The 17,996-nt window shown below is 41.2% G+C and overlaps 1 protein-coding gene across 5 annotated transcripts in view; it reads left to right on the top strand.

Moving 5' to 3' along the window:
• The window catches only part of CTPS2 (CTP synthase 2), a 383,279-nt gene that overhangs the window by 108,085 nt on the left and 257,198 nt on the right, over window positions 1–17,996 (top strand). For all 5 annotated transcript variants that reach the window (XM_037822637.1, XM_037822638.1, XM_037822635.1 and 2 more), the window contains 2 exons: window positions 3,017–3,113; window positions 5,975–6,119. In XM_037822637.1, coding sequence (XP_037678565.1) covers window positions 3,017–3,113; window positions 5,975–6,119 — 242 coding nt within the window. The remainder of the gene's footprint in view (window positions 1–3,016; window positions 3,114–5,974; window positions 6,120–17,996) is intronic.

Raw genomic sequence — 17,996 nt, 5'->3', positions numbered from 1 at the left:
AGTGGCATCCTCCATGCTCAGGGAGGTGTGCCAGATTGCCCACCTTCTCCCACTTCTAGAAGAGGCAGGTGCGGGCAGAAAGACTCTGCTCCCCTTGGCTTTCCAAAGGCACAGTCTTTAAGTATCTGTACACAGAGTGTATGAGGATTCCACAGTATTCTGTCTGCTATCTCTTAGATCAAGATAAGGCCATGATTCCTTGTCCTTTAGTCCCTTACTCTTTCTATTACCAGGTTTGAGAAAAAGGGGTCTTGGGCCTTCCAAAAAGGAACCTAATGCCTCTCAGGACAGAGTTGAGTCCCTGGGTATCTCAGTCCTTGGTAGATTCTGGATTTGGGAAGTTCTTTGGAAGTCTGCATGGAGCGTGAGGCTTAGCATCACATGACTAAGGACAGTTCATTGTTGGGATTTCCAGATGAGAAGCTTAGGTTTGGGGGTAAAAATTTTCATAATGCAGATTATCTATACCAGGATTAATTAATGTATCCATTTTAATGCTTTGACTGCAAAGAACCAAAATCCCTGCTCGTTGTTCACTCAAACCAGTCTAAACAATGAGGACATTTGTTATCTCAGGTAACAGGTAGTCCAGAGGCTAGACAAACTCCAGGCATGGTACACTCAGGGCTCCTGCTTGCTCTGTGTTCCTCTTGGCCCTGTCCTGTTCTGTGCATCTGCTTGGCCCTCAGGCTGGTCTCCCTCATAGTTCCAAGATGGCTGCCAACAGCAACTAAGGCAGGATGTGTCTCCCCCAGACATGGAATTTTATCTTCAGTCTGATGGGTCAACTTAGATTACCTGCCCACTTGTGAACTAGTAACCATTGCTAGGAAATGCTGAATATTAGTGGACTTACACCTGGGCTCTTGGCATCATTCGTCTGCCAGTAGGGAAGGGATTATCATGTTTGGCTTAGACCAGTTAGGGCCAACTTCTGGAATGGGGAACATGGAGTCCCACAGGCCATGTAGGGGAGAGGCAGAGGGTTCTGTTTTGAAGGAGGACTAGTGGGAATGGATGCTGCAGAGGCTACCAACAGTGTCATCACAATTTAGGGAATATAATTTGCCAAGTGTAGGCCATTTCTGCTCTTATTTCCACTGTGAACTGTCCCAACTGGTGGGACAGAAATTATTGAATTGCTTCATGTAAGTGGTGATGAGAAGATATAAGAACTGCCATGTACATGGTAGTGTACCCATTCATTCATTCACGTGCATTTTGCCTCTTGAATGCACTGGAGATGCAAGGTGGAGAAAGACAGACACGGTCTCTGTCCTCTCAGGGAGCTCACATTCTAATTGGAGAGGACAACAAATATCATAACAGATAAAAGAATTACAGATTAAACTATATATCTCATAAGAGACTTGTAACCTAGAAAATATAAAGAGTTCTTACAATGCAATAACTAAAAGACAAAAAACCCAATTAAAAATTGGATAAAGGACTCGGATAGAAATTTCTCCAAAGAAGATATATAAATGGTCAATAAGCATCTGAAAAGATGCTCAACATCATCAGTCATCAGGAAAATGCAAATCAAAACTACTTCACACCCACTAGGATGGCTATAATCAAAAGACCGATAATAAAAAGTGTTGGTAAGGATAGAGCATACACTGCTGGTGGGAATGCAGTATGGTGCAGCTACTGTAGGAGAAAGGCTAGCAGTTCCTCAAAAGGTTAAACATAGAGTTACCATATGACCCAGCAATTCCACCCCTAGGTATATACCCAAGAGAAATGAAAAAATATTTCCACTCAAAAACTTGTACAAGAATGTTCACAGTAGCATTATTCATAATAGCCAAAAACTGGAAACCCTCCAAATGTCCATCATATGATGAGTGGATAAATAAAATGTGGTCTATCCATACAATGAAATACTATTCAGCAATAAAAAGAAATGAAGTACTGATACATGCTACAAACATGGATGAATCTTGAAAACATTATGTTGAGCAAAAGAAGCCGGACACAAAAGATTACATATTATATGATTCCATTTGTATGAAATGCCCAAAATGGGAAAATCTATGGAGACAGAAAGTAGATTAGTAGCTGCCAGGGGCTAGGAAGAGGAGGATGGGAGGATTAGGATTAGAGGATGACAGTTGAAGGATACAAGCATTTCTTTTGGGGGTGATGAAAATGTTCTAAAATCAATTGTGGTGATGGTTGCACAACTCTGTGAATATGCTAAAAACCATTGAATTTTACACTTTAAACCAGTTAGTTGTATGGTTATGTGAATTATAATTTAAAACTGTTACATAAAAAAGAAAAACGATTACAGATTATGAGAATTGGTATAACGTTCAAAAATAAAAACATATGGGGCTAAGATTAAGAAGGACAGATGGGACCCCGTTTTAGTTGGAATGGTGGGGAAGAGCTGCTATGAGGGAGAGGCTGAAAAGGAGGCCCAAAGGTTGGGAAAGAGCTAGCAATGAGATGAGCAAGAAGAAGGAGCCATGAGGTAAGTGCAGGGAAGGGGACTGGGCAAGCGAATGGTAGGAGCTGTGAGCTGAATCATGAAGTTGTCATCTATGATCAATATTTTAATAGAAAAATTGCTCCAAACTTCTCTTTAGAGCTTTTCTGTAACTACGCATAAAGACACATTGGGATTAGTTGCAAGGGAAATACGGTAGTTTCATTCCTCAAGCAAATTTGCTCTTTGGAGAGAGTTAAGTACACATAACTCGAGGTAAGAAGCAAATATGGGGACAGGTATCAATAGCTGGTCTCAAAGCTCCAAGTCGGAATATCTGTGTCAGAGTCCTGCTATTTGGATCTCATCTTTGGTCAATAGAAGGTGGGCCTCCCAGATTTCAGGGCTGTGATTACAGTTTGTGTTTCAGGTTCATCATGAGTTTAAAAATAGGCTATGGAGGTTGAATGTGGAAATTAACTACTAGTCAGAGCATCATTGAAATGGCAAACCCACCCAGTTGATGAAGGGTCTGTATTGCACTGCTGCCCAATGACACTTAATTTCTTGTTTTTCCAGGTGAACCCTAATCTGATCAACCAATTTGAGCAGAATGACTTAAGTTTTGTAGGTCAGGATGTCAATGGGGAGAGAATGGAAATCATTGAACTCGCAAGTAAGTGGGCGCTTGGTTTCTGAAAAGCTACGTGGTGAGTCAACATCTTTTTCGTCGACCATAGACGTTACAGAGATATAATTTGAGACCCATACTGTTCCTTCTCTTTTCCTCTCTCCTTTGAAATAAATATGCAACTGCAAGGTGCATGAAAAATGGACTGCTTATAATCCTAACCAGTCTGGGACCTATGAGTTCTGAACCCACCAAAAAATGGCGTCTTACTCTTGGCATCTTACTCTGAGTCAACCAGTTGTACAAGTAGTATATTTCTTCACCATCCCTCCCACCCCCCTTGGGAATTTGTCTGGTGTGCTTGCTCGCCACTAGGTTAGGTGCTCTGGGAAAGGCAGGCAGTTTGCTGTTGAGTAGCACCCTACTTGCCCTTGTGTGTTTGAGGAAGCATGGCAAAGTGCTCAACTGTTACTGGTACCCAGTGTTGATGTCTGTTGCATCTGGGACCCGCCTCTCCATTCTGCTGAGCATCTGCCTTTCCCTGCTGCCCATGCTGGATGGGCAAGCACGGGCCACTCATTTAACTTTTGAACACAAATTGCTGCACTCTGAGAAGTTCTCTATAAAACCAAACCCAACACGAAGGGATTGGACATCTGTTGAGGAATAGCAAAGAAGGAGCTGTTTGTGGTGGGGCTTGGACAACCCCCAAGACCGTAAACGAAAACTCTAACGTTCATTATTGATGAGAGAAAGGACAGTATTTCTCATGCAGATCTGCAAGAACATGTTAAGCCCGTGGTCACAGCTGATCCCAGCTCTTTCTCTTGGTATTCTGCCCTGTTCGGTGTGGTAGCCGCTAGCCGACATGTTGCTAGTGAGCACTGGAAACGTGCTCAGCTAATTTTAATCAATTCAAATAGCCACATGTGGCTAGTGGCTGCCATTTGGTATAGCACAGCTTTAAATGATAATTTTAGGAGCGTAGGCCTTTCTGTACAACCACTGTTTCCTTTTTGCTGTAGCAGGAGCTTTGAGTCGCCAGTGCTAAGTGATAGGAATTTGTGGATTTTGAATTCATTCCATACTAGATTTTTAGCTCATTTGATAAAGCATCCCATTAAAAGCTTTTAAGTTATATTTACTTCCCCCTATAAAACATCATATTTTATCATCTTCAGTTTGATGGACACAAATTAAAATGATTTTTCCAAGTAGGAAATACAACATGCTGTCCATACTCTGTGTGATAGTAATTTCGGGATTGGAGAGTTGCCCAAACTATGTGCTTCTTAATTTGGGAATAAACCTAGTTTTTGAGAGTTCTGATTGGGGAAAGGAGTTTGGAATCCTGGAATAGTTCCCCAGAGTTGGAAATGGCCATCCTTTGTTGTTGTCGTTTTTAAAGTTTTTTGTATTAGAGAAGTTGCAGGTTTACAGAAAAGTCATGCAGAAGATACAGAGTTCCCATATACCCCCCTATTATTAACACCTTGCTTTAGTGTGGTGCCTTTGTTACAATTGATGAAAGAATATTATTATAAAGGTACTATTAACTATAGTTCATGGTTTACATTAGGGTCCACTGTTTGTGGTGCACAGTCCTATGGGTTTTTTTTTTTTTTTTTTTTTTATTAAATTCAGTTTTATTGAAATACATTCACACACCATACAATCATCCATGATATACAATCCACTGTCCACAGTATGATAACATAGTTATGCGTTCATCACCACAATCTATCTCTGAACATTTTCCTTACATCAGAAAGAACCAGAACAAGAATAAAAAATAAAAGTGAAAAAAGAACACCCAAGTCATCCCCCCATCCCACCCCATTTGTCCTTTAGTTTTTATCCCCATTCCTCCACTCATCCATACACTAGATAAAGGGGGTGTGATCCACAAGGTCTTCACAATCACACTGAGTCCTATGGGTTTTTTTTAAATTTTTATTTTAGTAGCATATATATATAAAACCTGAAAGTTCCCCTTATAACCTCATTCAAATATATAATTCAGTGCTGTTAATTTCGTTCCCAGCATTGGCAATTCTTGCCATTCCAAAAGAGGGGATTTCAGAAACCTGGGAAAAGCTACTTTTTCTGTTCCTATTATATCCAGCAGAACTTGAATTGCTGTATAAGGGCTTCTTATAATCCTCAAAAATGAAAATGGCTTAATTCCCCTTCCCCCAGTGATGAAGTAATATAAGTTCATTGTAAAAGATTCATACAATACAAAAAAGTAGAAGGAAGAAAGTAAAAATAGCTTGGACCCTTGCTACCTTGAGACATGACCACCACTAACGTGCCCTAAGGCTATCTTTCCATCCACGTGGAGACTGTCCATCACAAGTGGTAAATTGGCATGGGCTGAAACGTGAGTGCCAGTTCAGTTTAATGATGCTATGATGAATATACAACTTAGAGCTGGGACTAGAAAAGCCCTGTACCTGCTGCATTCCCAGGGGCAGCCCTCTGGGTTCAGCATGTCTCGTTTATTCCAGGGGACCCTTCCCTTGGGGAAGGAGAGACCTTGTAGCCATCCAAAAGAAAGAATGACCAGGTCAGCCTGAAGTCTGAGGGATACTATGGAAATAGAGGCAACAAAAAGCCCCAGGGCCTTCAAAAAGCAGGTGGACTTTGGAAAAGCAGAATTCATCTTGCCATTCAAAAACATTTGCCTAACTTTGCTCACTAACACCTTCCACAAATAAAATCCCAGATCTCTGATTAAGTGAGCTGTACTTCAAATCTGAAACTCTGCTCTGAAAATGGATCACTATGATGATAACAAGTTAAGCAGTCTTCTCTGTAATGAGTTTCCTTATCCAAAGATAAGACCTTGAAAGCAGTTCTCATCTTTGCTTGCTTCAACTGTGACATGATTGTTCTCATTTCAGATCATCCCTATTTTGTTGGTGTCCAGTTCCATCCTGAGTTTGCTTCTAGGCCGATGAAGCCTTCCCCGCCGTACCTGGGGCTGTTACTTGCAGCAACTGGGAACCTCAATGCCTACTTGCAACAGGGCTGCAAACTCTCCTCAAGGTAACCAGCTTGGGAACTCTCTTAGGTTTCTCATCAAATTGAATATCAATTTAGGATTTTTTTTTTTAAAGTGAAGAGTCATTTTTTTTCTCCTAACAAGCATAATTTTTTTCTCTTAACAAAAATAATTTAATCACTTCTATAGCACTCTGATACTGGGTAGAAGTTGAGAAATTTTTGTCATTTTGATAAGTGAAAAATGGGAGTTTCTTTTGTTGACTGTTTGATTAATGAATATATACGAATATCTTATATGTTTATTGGCTATTTTCTGAATAGCCTGTTGATATCCTTTGCCCCTTTTTTTTCCCTTTTGCTATTATGCTGTTTAGTGGTGGTAAGCCCATTATATATAAAGGACATTAACCCTTTGTTAGGCTGCAAATATATTTTCAAAGTGATTTTGTTTTTCTTCTGAGTTGTCAAAGGTAGTTCTTATTTTTCCTAAAGCGTTTTAAATAAGGAGTTTTGAGTATTTATGCTGTCAGATGTTTTACTTTTATGGATTCTGCCTTTAGTATATGCTCAAAGTCTTTTCCTATCAATATAAATAATAACCCATATGTTTTTCTCTAACACTTATATGGTTTGAATTTTAAAGTTTAAATCTATAATTTGTATGGACTTTATTTTTAGTATAGTGTGTAAGGTAGGGATCTGACTTTATTTCCCCTCCCACCCCTGACTATAAAATTTTTACATTGTTCCATTGATGCTTTCATTTATTATTATATCTGAACCTTTGCCACTCTTTTTATTATCATAGCATTATTGTAAATCGAGCCCTTATCTACCTTACAACCATTATTTTTTAAAACATTTGAAAAATGTATTTCACTGTTCTTCCAGATGAACCCTACAATGGTTTTAAAAATCAGATCCCAATAAAAATCCCTTTGAGATTTTCTTTGGAATCTCATTAAATTTAGGTATTAGTTTGGAGGGAATTTATATCTTTACTTCTTGTCCAAGAACATTATAAATAATAGCTTTAAAAGTAGAAGAAGCAGGCCTGAATGCCATAAACTTAGGTAGGGATTATTACTGCAATAACTGGATATATGTTTTTTGGAAGACCACCTCTGCTGACCCTCATCCCAGCAAAGAACTCTTTCGATATTGCAATCTGTGGACTGCCAGGATCTGTTTGTATGTGTGCTTGTATTACACAGAACTGTTTATCTGAGGCATTGCCTGCTAGGAGAAGCTCACAGCTCTCTAGCATTTCCTTTAACCAGGACAAGCTTTACATATTTTGCACATTGGGCATCTTAACTGAATTCACTATCAGGCCTTGCACACTAGAACCCGCATATTGGTTGTCACACTGTGCCCTGGGGAGCAGGAGTCTGGGCTGCAGTGAGGCACAGGCTCTCCCCCAGCTGGCTGCTGCTGCAGCTGAGCAGTTTCTCTTTATCTGCCTCGCGTGCAGTGGTTCTGCAGAAGAGATTCCATGTGAAGAAGAGGTCCCTGTGGCTGCGTGGCTTAGGCAGCAGAGTGGAAATTCCAATGTGTTTCATGTTGGATGCATGCAGTGATCCTTCTCAGCCTCTTTATTGCCCCCATTATTTCAGGCTGTCACATGTGAAAGGAGGATGACAGTGATGCAAGTGGACAGCTGAGAGGAATAATTCAAGCCTAACTCTAATTGTTTGCAAGCATTGGCTAATAGGCAAATACTGTTGGGTTTGTGTGGCCTGCCCCTCTGCATGCTGTATGGCCTGCCGATTCCCACATGGGGGCTGGCGGTCTCTGGGTAAAGCTCACTGGCAGGTTCTGAGAAAAGTGGCTGCTTGCTAGGGAATCGTGAGCATGCTACAGTATGTCTTGAAGAGAAGAAAAGACTGCTTAACAAAATTCTGGTGCTGGTATTGGAATTGCAGCCAACTAGTAGATCTTCTGCGGTAGGGAGGGAATTCCTGTGTATCAGCTGCAAACTGGAACATTCCTTAACGTCAGACACCATCTTATTTGTCTTTGTCTCCCTGGCTCTCTGGCACACAGGGATTGTTTACCACCCATTAAAGTAACAAATGTAGACAGCACGGGAGGATGGATGCAGTCTGGTCTAATCTTGGCACATTGCAGGGTATTTGGACCACTTCCTATTCACCCCTTTGGTGAAGGAAGGATCCCCCATCCTAAGTAGTATAAAGATGGGTGAATAGATGGCACTCTTCACTGGACACGAGATCAACAACAGCTTATTAGTCACATAGACTCACAGCCCGGGGGAGGAGGACACTGCACTCAGGAGCAGAGTGATCCAACAGGGACCGTGGCAGGTGGGCTTTGTAGTAACAAGAGGGACAGGTGCCCACTGGTTCCTGCGGAGGATGGAGTTGGTGGTTTACGTCATCCTGTGGGCTGGCAGGGAACTGAAGCCTGTTGAGTTGAGTACCAGATGGGCTCACTGGTCCAGCTGATAGGGGAACTAGCTGGGTGGGGAGCCTTTCCCGCTGGGTGTTTGGGGGGCACATCTGGAGAGAGCAGGGGAACCCACTGTTAGGCCTTTGAGCCCCCCCCCCCCCCAAGGCTCAAAGATGTCAAAGTAGCACTTGAATATTGGATCTTAGTTCCAGGCCTTACAATACTCAGGGGGTTTTCCAACTAAAATTGGTGACCATGATTAATCCAGAGACAGACATCAGGATTCCAGAGGAATCTTGCACTTCACCTCCTGGCTGCCCAGCTCCAGGGGGTTCATCGGCATTGAAAAACAAATGATGGCTTTGGCGGCCAGGCTCTAATCTGAGCTGAGTTGGGGCTGTATTTCTGTCCAAAAAGATTACTGCCTGTAATCAACCCTAAACAAATGTGACAAGGAATATGAACACTAGAATAATGACTTCCTTTCCCAGAAATTGGCTCTGATGATATTTAACTGTACAGCACACATACAGCTGACATCTTTAAAGCAGGGACTATAAAAATCCTTGGCTGTGAATAAGTATACCTGAGCCATAACCTCTGAATGCTGCCTAGTGAAGAACATTTATCTTTTAGTGCCCAGGAAGTTGTAGTAAAACTATTGTTTTGGGATCTATTGCTGATGAGCTAAATTCCCAGCTACTCCATTATCTACAGAATGGTGGTACTTACGAAGACCAATTCTACCTGGTTTTTGATTTGTGGCAGTTTGTTCAAGAGGCATAATCATGTTAGGGTAATATTTTTTAGGTCTTTATAAGCTACTCAAAAGTATGTGCAGAAATCAAATGAAGAGTCTCATTCCGGAGGTTTCCGAGACCACCCACACATTTTGTGTTTGGCTAGAAGCACCCTGAATATAGTTGTACTTATGGCTAAGATTTATTATAGCGACATTGGAAACATACAGTTGGGTCAGTAAGGGGAGAGAGACACAGGTGGGGTGGAGGAATCCCTTCACAGGTTTGGTATGTTTTCTCCCTCCTGGGAGAAGTCACACAGACCTCACCTTTCCCACACCAGTGAAAATACAGCAACCCGTGTGTTATGTTTCTGCCCAGGGAAGCCCATTTGAGACTTGGAGTTTAGGGTTTTTATTGTGCAAGTCTAACATGCCATTTGTAGAATAAATAAACCCAAGGGAAAATTATGCTCTATTAAATAAGTCACCTTAACTCTTTTATCGCCTCTGTTGTCTAAATAGAATTTGTCCCTTGTATGAAAGGTAAAGAGAAGTTTGCATTGTCTTGCTGGCATATAGTGTCATGCAATGAAACTTCTTCATGTAATTGTAAGAAAAAATTTTAGGAGCCTTGTGCTAAATGAAATATACAAAGGTGCTTATAACTGTGAGTTCCCTAGACTCTAGAAACAAAGTGCGTAATCTCTGTCCAGAATTTCAGAGTCTTGGCGATCATCAAGGAGAGCAGAAACCCATTTCAATCACCATTGTCTCTGGTTTCTCTTCTGTGACTACCGGGGTTTTCCTTCTCAGACACCTGCTGGCTTCCAGCCTCGGGAGATTTTGTTTTCTGTTGACTTATAGATGTAGCTTTACAGAAAATTTGGAAAATAGGGAAAAAAGCACCCATAGACACACCAGCCTAATACAGTTGCTGTGCTCATTTTTGTATATTTCCTTCCAGTCTTTCTTCTTTATCCATATATTACTCTTTTCATGGTTGTAATCACAATAGCGAGTGTGTGTACACATGCATACATACATACATATATATGTATATATACATATGTTTTTTCCCAACTCTTTTTTTTTCCGTCAAACCTACAGAAAAGGTGAAAGAATAGTACATGAATGCCTGTATACTCTTCACCTAGATTCATCGATTGTTATAGTTTTACCACATTTACTTCTGTGTGTACAAACTTATTTCTGAACCACTTATAAGCTACAAACATAATGCTTCATCCCTAATAGTTTATCATGCATTTTCTAAAATTAAGGATATTTTCTCACATTACTGCAGTATAATTATTTTAATTTTAAACTGTTTATTTTGAAATACTTTCAATCTTACAGGACAGTTACAAAAATAATACAAACTTCATACAGAGAACTGCAACACACCCTTATCCCCCCAGATACCCAGACCACCAATTTTAACATTTTACCACATTTGCCGTATAATTCTGTTTATCTAACCATCAACCTTTCAATCCATCCATCCATCTATCTTACAATATAATTATTATATCTAAGAAAATTAACATTAATTCAATGACATCATTTAATAGCCAACCCTTACTTAAATTTCTCCATTTATCTGCAAATGTTTTTAGCTTTCTTACAATAATTTTTTTTCAATGATCCGTTCAAGGTTCATTTGGTTATGTTTCCTTAGTTTCTTTGAATCTGAATAAATCCCCCCTTTTCAGTTTTTCGTAACACTGACTTTTATGAAGAGTCCAGGCCAGTTGTCTTGTAGAAAAGACCAGAATTTGGATTCATCTGATTGTTTTCTCAGACTAGAATAAGGTTAAACATTTTTGGAAGAATAGTTGACCGGGACTGAAGTGGGTACAGCTTGGTTGTCCCACTGGGGGTGATGTTAAGCTTATCACTTGGTTAAGGCAGTGACTGTCTGGATATCTCCAGTGTAAAGGTACATTTTTCCCATGGTGGACTCTAAAATACCTTCCCCAGTAAAATGAACCAGGGCTCCTAGGAGAAATGGTTGGGTCCAGGTCTGAGGCAGAGAAAGTACAAGATGAGCCTGGGACATATAAAAACTAATGGGGGAAGCTTCCGGTGAAGATGGCAGAGAAGGGAGCTCCAGTACTCAGTCCTTCAACCATAACAACTATTAAACAGGCAGGAATGGTCCAGAACAGCTGTTTTGTAACTCTGGAGGCCAGAAGAACACTGGACAGCATCCAGGGAAGTGTGGGAGGAAGAGGCTGATAAATTACAGTAAAGAAGAGTAAATTGCTCTCTCTGCAGCAGCTACCGGTGCCCATCCCTCACTCTCGTGGCAGGCTGCTGCAGGGTCCAGTTCCTGGCTATCTGCTGGTGGCAGAAAGGGACATAAAAATCCTCTTCCCCAAGAACAGGAGTCAGCACGGCCAAGCACTGATTACCGCTTTTGATTAGGGAATTTGTGTGGCGGGGGCCCCGGGTCTGAGGGCAGCTACTGTTACAACCCGTCCTGGACAAAGGCAGTGGCAGCCATTGTTTCAGTCTTCTCTGGACAGGGGCGGAAGTGGTGGGCATTTAAAGACTCAGCACTTCCTTGGGGCTGTGGGAGACAGTTAGCTGAAGGGCTGCATTTGCTGGTCAGGCCAGGAAAGCTCAGTTTTGGGGAGCCATCAGAGAAGATTTTGGTACCCTTTCTGACCTCCTCTACAGGGCACTTTGGACCTGGTCTGCACCCCTTCGTGGGTCTCTGGCTCTGTTTTGCCTGGGAAAGACCGAATTGGGAAAGTCCTCCCTGGAGTGACTGTACTCCCAGAATTTTCCCTCCAGGCAATGAGACAATGAAAGGAGTGTAAATAACCAGAGAGGCAGACAATCTGGGACAGCGGCCTGCCAGCTTCAGATACCCAGGAGAGGAAGGTTTGTCCCCTGGGAAACAGAGGGGAGAAACAAATTCCTATGAACAGGGGAACTCCAAAACAACCAACAAGCTAAAGCCCAGAATAAGACAGAGGCCCAGTTAGGCAGGGAAATCCCCACACAGCACATTCACTTTTGGCAGACCTTCCTGATAGGAGGGCTGAAGCTCTAGAAAATCTCTGTCTTATCACCAGCTGGTTACAAAGCCAGGAAATAGACATCACATAGAGCAAATCTCAAAATTAACATTTTAAAATATTAAGGTGTACAGTGTTCAACAAAAGAGTACAAGACAAAGAAACAGGAAATGATGGCCCATTCAAAGGAAGAGGATAAAATTATAGAAAACACCAATGAAGAAGACAAGAATGTGGACATACTTAACAAAGCCTTTAAAAAGATGATCTTAAAAATGCTTAAGGAGGTGAAAGAAAGTACAGAGAAAGAACTACAGGATATCAGGAAAACAATAAATGAACAATATGAGAGTAAAGAGATAGAAATTGCAAAAGGAACCAAAATAGAACTACTGGAACTACAATATGAGAGTAAAGAGATAGAAATTGATACAATATGAGAGTAATATGAGAGTAAAGAGAGTAATATGAGAGTAAAGAGAGTAAAGAGAGTAATATGAGAGTAAAGAGTAAAGAGTAAAGAGATAGAAATTGCAAAAGGAACCAAAATAGAACTACTGGAGTTGAGGACCACAATAACTGAAATGAAAAATGCCTAGGAAGGTTTCACAAGCAGAATGGACCTGGCAGAAGAAAGAATCAGTGAACCTGAAGACAATCCACTTGAAATGCATCAGGCTGAGAAGCAAAAAGGAAAAAGATATATTAAAAATGAAAATAGCCTAAAACAGCTATGGGATACCATCAAATACACCAATATACACATTATGGGAGTCCAAGAAAGAGAAGAAAGAGAGAAAGGGGCAGAAGGAATAGTCAAAGAAATAATGACAGAGAACTTCCCAAACTTAACAAAAGACATGAATATGCACATCCAAGAAGCTCAGCGAACACCAAACTGGATAAACATGAAGAAAAATATATTGATTACCCTATCAAGTGCACAAGACAAGGAGAGAGTTCTGAAAGCTGCAGGAGAAAAGCAACATGTTACATACAAGGGAGTCCCAATATGACTTGTCTCTCAAAACATCCCTGCATTTGAAGTCTATTTTATCTGAGATTAATATTGCTACACCTGCTTTCTTTTGGCTGTAGCTTGCATGAAATATTTTTTTCCATCCTTTCACTTTCAGTTTCTTTGTGTCCCAGTGTCTAAGATGAGTCTCTTGTATGCAACATATTGATGGTTCATTTTTTTTGATCCATTCTGCGAATCTATATCTTTTAATTGGGGAGTTTAATCCATTTACATTCAACGTTATAACCGTGAAGGCATTTCTTGAATCGGCCATCTTATCCTTTGGTTTATGTTTGCCATATTTTTCCCTCTCTCTATTAATATCCTTTATTGTACCCATACCGAATCTCTTTAGTACTGAACCTTTCTCCAAGTCTCTCTGTCCTTTCTTTGTTTCTCTGTCTGTAGGGCTCCCTTTAGTATCTCCAGTAGGGCAGGTCTCTTGTTAGCAAATTCTCTCAGCATTTGTTTGTCTGTGAAAAATTTAAGCTCTCCCTCAAATTTGAAGGAGAGCTTTGCTGGATAAAGTATTCTTGGTTGGAAATTTTTCTCACTCAGAATTTTAAATATATCGTGCCACTGCCTTCTCACCTCCATGGTGGCTGCTGAGTAGTCACTACTTAGTCTTATGCTGTTTCCTTTGTATGTGGTGAATTGCTGTTCTCTTGCTGCTTTCAGAACTTGCTCCTTCTCTTCTGTGTTTGACAGTGTGATCAGTATATGTCTCGGAGTGGGTTTATTTGGATTTATTCTATTTGGAGTTCGCTGAGCATTTATGATTTGTATATTTATGTTGTTTAGAAGATTTGGGAAGTTTTCCCCAACAATTTCTTTGAATACTCTTCCTAGACCTTTACCCTTTTCTTCCCCTTCTGGGACACCAATGAGTCTTATATTTGGACGTTTCATATCATCTATCATATCCCTGAGGTCCATTTCGATTTTTTCAATTTTTTTCCCCATTCTTTCTTTTATGCTTTCATTTTCCATTCTGTCATCTTCGAGGTCACTGATTCGTTGTTCAACTTCCTCTAGTCTTGTACTATGAGTGTCCAGAATCTTTTTAATTTGGTCAACAGTTTCTTTAATTTCCATAAGATCATCCATTTTTTTATTTAGTCTTGCAATGTCTTCTTTATGCTCTTCTAGAGTCTTCTTGATTTCCTTCATATCCCGTACTATGGTCTCATTGTTCATCTTTAGTTCTTTGAGTAGCTGCTCTAGGTGCTGTGTCTCTTCTGGTCTTTTGATTTGGGTGCTTGGGCTTGGGTTATCCATATCGTCTGGTTTTTTCATATGCTTTATAATTTTCTGTTGTTTTTGGCCTCGTGGCATTTGCTGAACTTGATAGGGTTCTTTTAGGGTTTGTAGACCTATTGAAGTCCTTATCTCTAATTTATCAGATCTACAGCTTTGTGGAGTACACTTTCTCTAACTAACCAGCAGGTGGCGTCCACGAGCCACCTGTCCTCCACAAGCCAGTTCTCCCCTGCTTAGCCTTTTTGGTGAGTGGGGGAGTGAGTCTTGTGGGGCCCAATTGGTGTACCAAGCTTGCGTGTGTAGTTGGTGTTGCCTGCCCTGTATGTGGGGCGTGTTTCTGGGCAGTCGGGGAGGGGGGGTGGCCCTAACAATCAAATCTCCCTGGTGATCCTAGAGTTTTAAAGCTGCTGCAATAGTCTAATCCTTCAGTTCAGTCCTGCCACAGTTTGTCTCTGCCACTGACCCACAAGTCCTTGGTATTGGCGTATGGCTTCTGAGACTTGCAAGTGGGCCCCTCTTCCAGGCTGTGCACCCCAGGTCCTCTGTTGAGGGATGACTGTGCTATGTCACAGGTGAGTGCCGTCCCCCCAGGGCAGTTCTGGGCTGCTGGGCTGTGTAGGGAGGCTCCCAGTCTGCTCAAATGATGGCTGAATGGGGCTTTGTTAATTCACACTGCTCCACCTTCCCAACTCTGGGACAATCAGCTGAGGTTGCAGGGAAGGCTAATGTCCATGCCCAGTTTTGTGGTGTGTGCCTGTTATTTGAAGCACTTCCGTCACACTGGGTTGTCTGGGGCAGCTCTGGGCTATGGGGCTGGCGATGGGCAGGAGTGTTTCCTGTCCACCAGGATGGTGGCTGTGAGTGGACACCCCCCTTTTCTTGGGAAGTTGTGGTGTTTAGTGAATTTTCTCAGCCACTGGATTATTGCCTTTTGTCTCAGAGCTCTCTTAGTTCTGCTCTTGACTTGAGGTGCCCAAATTGAAAGTCTTTGAAGCTTTCTGTATTGGGCTTCTTAGAGTAATTGTTTTAGAAAAAGAAAAAAGGATTAAAAAAAAAAAAAAAAAAAAGGGCCCTCCTCAGAGATCTAATGGGTTATTGAAATGCTAATAGACAAAGCAACCAGGGCCATTAAGGAAAGGTCCACAGGGCAGAGAGATCAGCTTTTCTTCGGGATTTGCATATGCACCTCAAGGCCTGAGCTCCGCCCTTCCCCTTTCTGTGTTCACCAGAACTCCAAAAATCCTCTGCTTTTATTTTGGAGTTTTTCGTGTTGTTTTTTTCTCTGCCTGTCTCCTCTCTGCTGGGCTGGCTGCTCTCAGATTCTCTGGTGTCTGGTCTCAGTCTATCTATGGTTGGAGTTTGGATCAGTAGAATGAGTTTCCGATAAGGGCTGCCACTGCAGTTCTCCCTTCTCCTTCCCGGAGCTGACAGCCCCTCCTCCCTCGGGACTGAGCCTGGCAGGGAGGGGCGCGGGTCCCCTGGCCGCAAAAACTTACAGATTTCGCTGATCTCAGCAGTTCGACATTTTCATGAGTGTTGTATGAAGTATGCCCAAAGACAGATTGCTCTGTGGTGTCCAGTCCACGCAGTTCCTGGCTTTCTACCTACTTTCCTGGAGGAGTAACTAAAACATACAGCTCACCAGTCTGCCATCTTGCCCCGCCTCTGAATGTATTTTTAAACACGGCACCCCAATATGACTTGAATTCTGATTTCTCATTAAACCATGGAGGCAAGAAGGCAGGGGATTAAAATACTTAATGTGCTGAAGGAAAACAACTGTCAGCCAAGGATTTTATATCCGATGAGAGTTTCTTTTAAAAATGAGGGAGAGATTAAGATGTTCTAAGATAAGGAAAACCTGAGGGAGTACATCACCACTAGATCTGCCTTACAAGTAATGTTGAAGGGAGTTCTTCAGACTGAAACAAAAGGACACTAGACAGTGGTTTAAAGCAGCATAAAGAAATAAAGATCTATGGAAAAGGTAATACCATTTGGGTAACTATAAATGCCAGAGTTATTGTATTGTATTATTTGGTATATAACTTCATTTTTTACTTCCTACAGGTACTACAATGCAAATGCATAGAAAGTAATGATAAATCTAGGTTTTTGGATATACAATGTAAAAGAAATAAATGGTAACAAGTACAAAAAAATGGTTGGGGATAGAAGGGTATAGGAAAAGTATATGTGCATGCTATTGAAGTTAAGTTGGTATCAAAACAAATATAATTGTTATGTATTTAGGATGTTAAATTAAATGCTATGGTAACCACAAGGAAAACAGATGAAAAATATATCCAGATAGAAATGAGAAGGTACTCAATATGGTAGGTACAACACAAGAAAGCAAATAAATATTAAAGTAGGCTTTAATGGAAGCAGAGGAGGAAAAAAGTATAAGGCTTACAAAGGCTGATTAACAAAATGGCAGAATAAAGGCCTATATTATCAGTAGTGACTTTAAATGTAAATGGATTAAACTCTCCAGTTGAAAGACAGAGGTTGGAACATCCCAAAGTAATTTAGGCGGAGAATAAAAATATATATTCGGGGCCCCCATGAGGAGCTGGGGGAGGATGCAGAGGTGTTGGACTTCCTCACCTGGATTGTTGCTGATGTTCTCACAAACATTGGGGACTGACAGCTTGACATGCTGAGCCCTCTGTCTTGGGGCTTGCCCCTATGAAGCTTGTTACTGCAAAGGAGAGGCTAAACCTGCTTATAACTGTGCCTAAGAGTCTCCCCCTGAGTGCCTCTTTGTTGCTCAGATGTAGCCCTCTCTAACTAAGCCACCTTGGCAGGTGATCTCACTGCCCTCCCTCCTATGTGGGACCTGACTCCCAGGGGCATAAATCTCCCTGGCAATGCAGGATATGACTCCCGGGGATGAATCTGGACCCGGCATCGTGGGATTGAGAACATCTTCTTGACCAAAAGGGGGATGCGAAATGAAACAAAATAAAGCTTCAGTGGCTGAGAGATTTCAAATGGGGTCGAGAGGTCACTCTGGTAGACATTCTTATGCACTCTATAGATAACACCTCTTAGGTTTTAATGTATTGGAATAGCTAGAAGTAAATACCTGAAACTACCAAACTCCAACCCAGTAGCCTTGACTCTTGAAGATGATTGCATAACAATGTAGATTACAAGGGGTAACAGTGTGATTATAAAAGCCTTGTGGATCGCACTCCCTTTATCCAGTATATGGGTGGATGAGTAGATAAATGGGGACAAAAATTAAATGAAAAATAGGGTGGGATGGGGGGATGATTTGGGTGTTCTTTTTTATTTTTATTTTTATTTTTCATTCTTATTCTGATTCTTTCTGGTAGAAGGAAAATGTTCAAAAATAGATTGTGGTGATGAATGCACAACTATGAGATCGTACTGTGAACAGTTGATTGTACACCATGGATGATTGTATGGTATGTGAATATATCTCAATA

Source organism: Choloepus didactylus, chromosome X (assembly GCF_015220235.1).
Source record: "Choloepus didactylus isolate mChoDid1 chromosome X, mChoDid1.pri, whole genome shotgun sequence".
Taxonomy (NCBI): Eukaryota; Metazoa; Chordata; class Mammalia; order Pilosa; family Megalonychidae; genus Choloepus; species Choloepus didactylus.
Note: the sequence above shows the minus strand (reverse complement) of the source record. Positions and strands in the feature narration are given on the sequence as shown.